The 2,500-nt window shown below is 48.0% G+C and overlaps 1 protein-coding gene across 1 annotated transcript in view; it reads left to right on the top strand.

Moving 5' to 3' along the window:
* tafa5l (TAFA chemokine like family member 5, like) overlaps positions 1 to 2,500 on the top strand; it is an 89,780-nt gene that overhangs the window by 38,928 nt on the left and 48,352 nt on the right. Inside the window, exon 4 of the mRNA XM_063207595.1 lies at positions 365 to 492. Within this exon, the coding sequence (XP_063063665.1) occupies positions 365 to 492 (128 nt within the window). The remainder of the gene's footprint in view (positions 1 to 364; positions 493 to 2,500) is intronic.

The raw sequence follows: 2,500 nt of genomic DNA, 5'->3' as shown, positions 1-2,500 counted from the left end.
TTGTACTGTCTATATATATGGTGCTTGCGCTGACACTCTCATATCTCTGGTTGGCCGCAGGGCCCTCGGCTAGATGTGAGGCTGTTTGCTTACTGTGAAGATTGTAGCCTGACTTTGCCCTCTTCTGTGCTTCTCTCCCCCCCCCTGTGTGTGTGAGTGTATGTGTGTCCGTGTGTGTGTGTGTGTGTGTATGTGTGTGTGTGTGTGTGTGTGTGTGTGTGTGTGTGTGTGTGTGTGTGTGTGTGTGTGTGTGTGTGTGTGTGTGTGTGTGTGTGTGTGTGTGTGTGCGTGTGTGTGTGTGTATGTATCTGCGTATGTATCTGCGTGCATCTATGTGTATCTGTGTATGCGTGGCCATGTGCAGCGAGGATTGTGAAGAGCCGGCAGTGGTGTGAGATGTCCCCCTGTACTGAGGGCGAGGTGTGTGGCCTCCTCTTCAACCGCTCCGGGTGGACCTGCACCAAGGGGAGCGGCCGCATCAAGACAGTCACGGTAAGGACCCCCACTCACACTCGTCACACACTTCACACTCACACTCTATCTCTCTATCTCTCTCTCTCTCTCTCTTTCTCTCTCTCTCTCTCTCTCTCTCTCTCTCTCTCTCTCTCTCTCTCTCTCTCTCTCTCTCTCTCTCTCTCTCTCTCTCTCTCTCTCTCTCTCTATCTATCTATCCCTGCCACTGTCTGTCTCTCTCTCCCTCTTTCATTCTCTCTCTCTCTCTGTTGGTCTCTCTTCCCGTCTCTTCCCTCCCCTCTCTTCTGTCTCTGCCTCTGTCTCTCTCTCTCTCTCTCTTTCTCTCTCTCTCTCTCTATTGGTCTCTCTCTGCGTCTCTTTCGTTCTCTCTCCATCCCTCTCTCTCTCTGCCCCCCTCTCTCTCCCTTCTTTGCATTTAATTTTTTTGGCACACACAAACACCCTTGCTATCACTCTATCACTCGCTCTGTTTCTCTCTCCCTCCTCCTCCTCCTCCTTTCTCTCTCCATTTTCTTTCTATCTTCCTCTCTCATCTCTGTTCTTCTCTCTTACTTTCCTTCTCTCTGTCTCTCTCTCCCCGGCGTCCCTGCTTTCTCAGCATTGTCTGTCTGAACTCTCATCTTATTTCTCGCCATTTTCATGGGATTATTCACCCTCTCTCTCTCTCTCTTTCTCTCGAGTCGGCCTCGCTGCCTCTCGCACATCATTTTCTCTGTCTTCCTTTCATCCATAACTCTTGTCATTCTCTTTCTGTCACCTCTCCACGTCTGAGTGTTCTCTCGCTCGCTTCTCTTCTTTTTCTTGGCCTCCTCTCTTTCTATCTATCGCGGCTCCCTGTGTCTTCATCTCTTTCTCAATTTACAGTACCCTCTGTATTGCTGTCTCATAATTCACTTTCCCCCACTTTTTTTCATTTTGCTGTCTACAGCAGTGGTTCCCAAACTGCAGCGGGGACCCCCTTTTGGACTTCAACATGTTTTTGTGACACCCCCAACCCCACACGCCATAGTCTTAGCCTAGAAATGGACTTCTAGCAATATTAGTGGACAAGCTGGAAAATCTAGCATTAATGGACAAAATTTTGTATTGCTATTGCCATTAATATTTCTAGATTTTCCATTGATAGAGTGTCCACTAATATTGCTAGAAGTCCACAGGACAGCAAACATATCTATTAATCATACAAGTGAATACTGCTACTAACTAGCCTGGTGAACCAGCGCCACCCGCTGGATGACAAAATGTTTTGTCTACGGGTGGGTCTGGCCTCGCATAATGATTCAGTGAAGCCAGAATGCCATGAATCTGGCAAACCAATTACAACGCAAAGATGTGTTTTGAATCAAAGCGGGCAGGGTTTTGAGGAAGGTTATTCTTATCAACAATCTTCGGATGTATTATGCATCGAGGCCAGACTAAATTAGACATCCACATTTAGTCTGGTTTATCAGGCTAGCTACTAACCAAATTATGGAATTATGCAGTTAGCTGTTAACCTGTGGATTAGCCGTGTTGCAATGTCCCTTTTTGTCTGCGACCCCCCCTTCAGTACTTCTGCGAACACTCTTGGGGTCCCAGCCCCCAGTTTGGGAACCTCTGGTCTATAGTACCTCCCACTTCTATCCTCTCTCCCTCCCTCCTTCCCTTTCTCTCTGCCTCTCTCTTTCTTTCACTCTATCTCCTTCTGTCTGTCTCCCTCCACCTCCACCTCTTTCATTCTCTTTCTCTATATCTTCTATCTTTCTCCCTCTCCCTGTCTTTCTTTCTCTTTACCTGTCTCTCTTCTCCCCCTCTCTCACCTTCTTTCTCTTTCTCTCTATTTTCACCGGCTCTCCCTCCGGTTCTCTCTGTCTCTTCCATTCTGTCTTTTTCCTGTCCCTCTCTCATCTCTGTCTCCATCTCTCCCCATCTCCCTCCCTCTCATTCTCTCTCTTTATATCTTCACCTCTCCGCTGTTCACCTGCTTTTTGATGATGGGGTGATAGGCGCAAGCCCCTGTGCCTCCCTACCTGCGGTGACTGTATTT

This window comes from Engraulis encrasicolus, chromosome 10, assembly GCF_034702125.1.
Source record: "Engraulis encrasicolus isolate BLACKSEA-1 chromosome 10, IST_EnEncr_1.0, whole genome shotgun sequence".
Lineage (NCBI taxonomy): Eukaryota > Metazoa > Chordata > Actinopteri > Clupeiformes > Engraulidae > Engraulis > Engraulis encrasicolus.
Note: the sequence above shows the minus strand (reverse complement) of the source record. Positions and strands in the feature narration are given on the sequence as shown.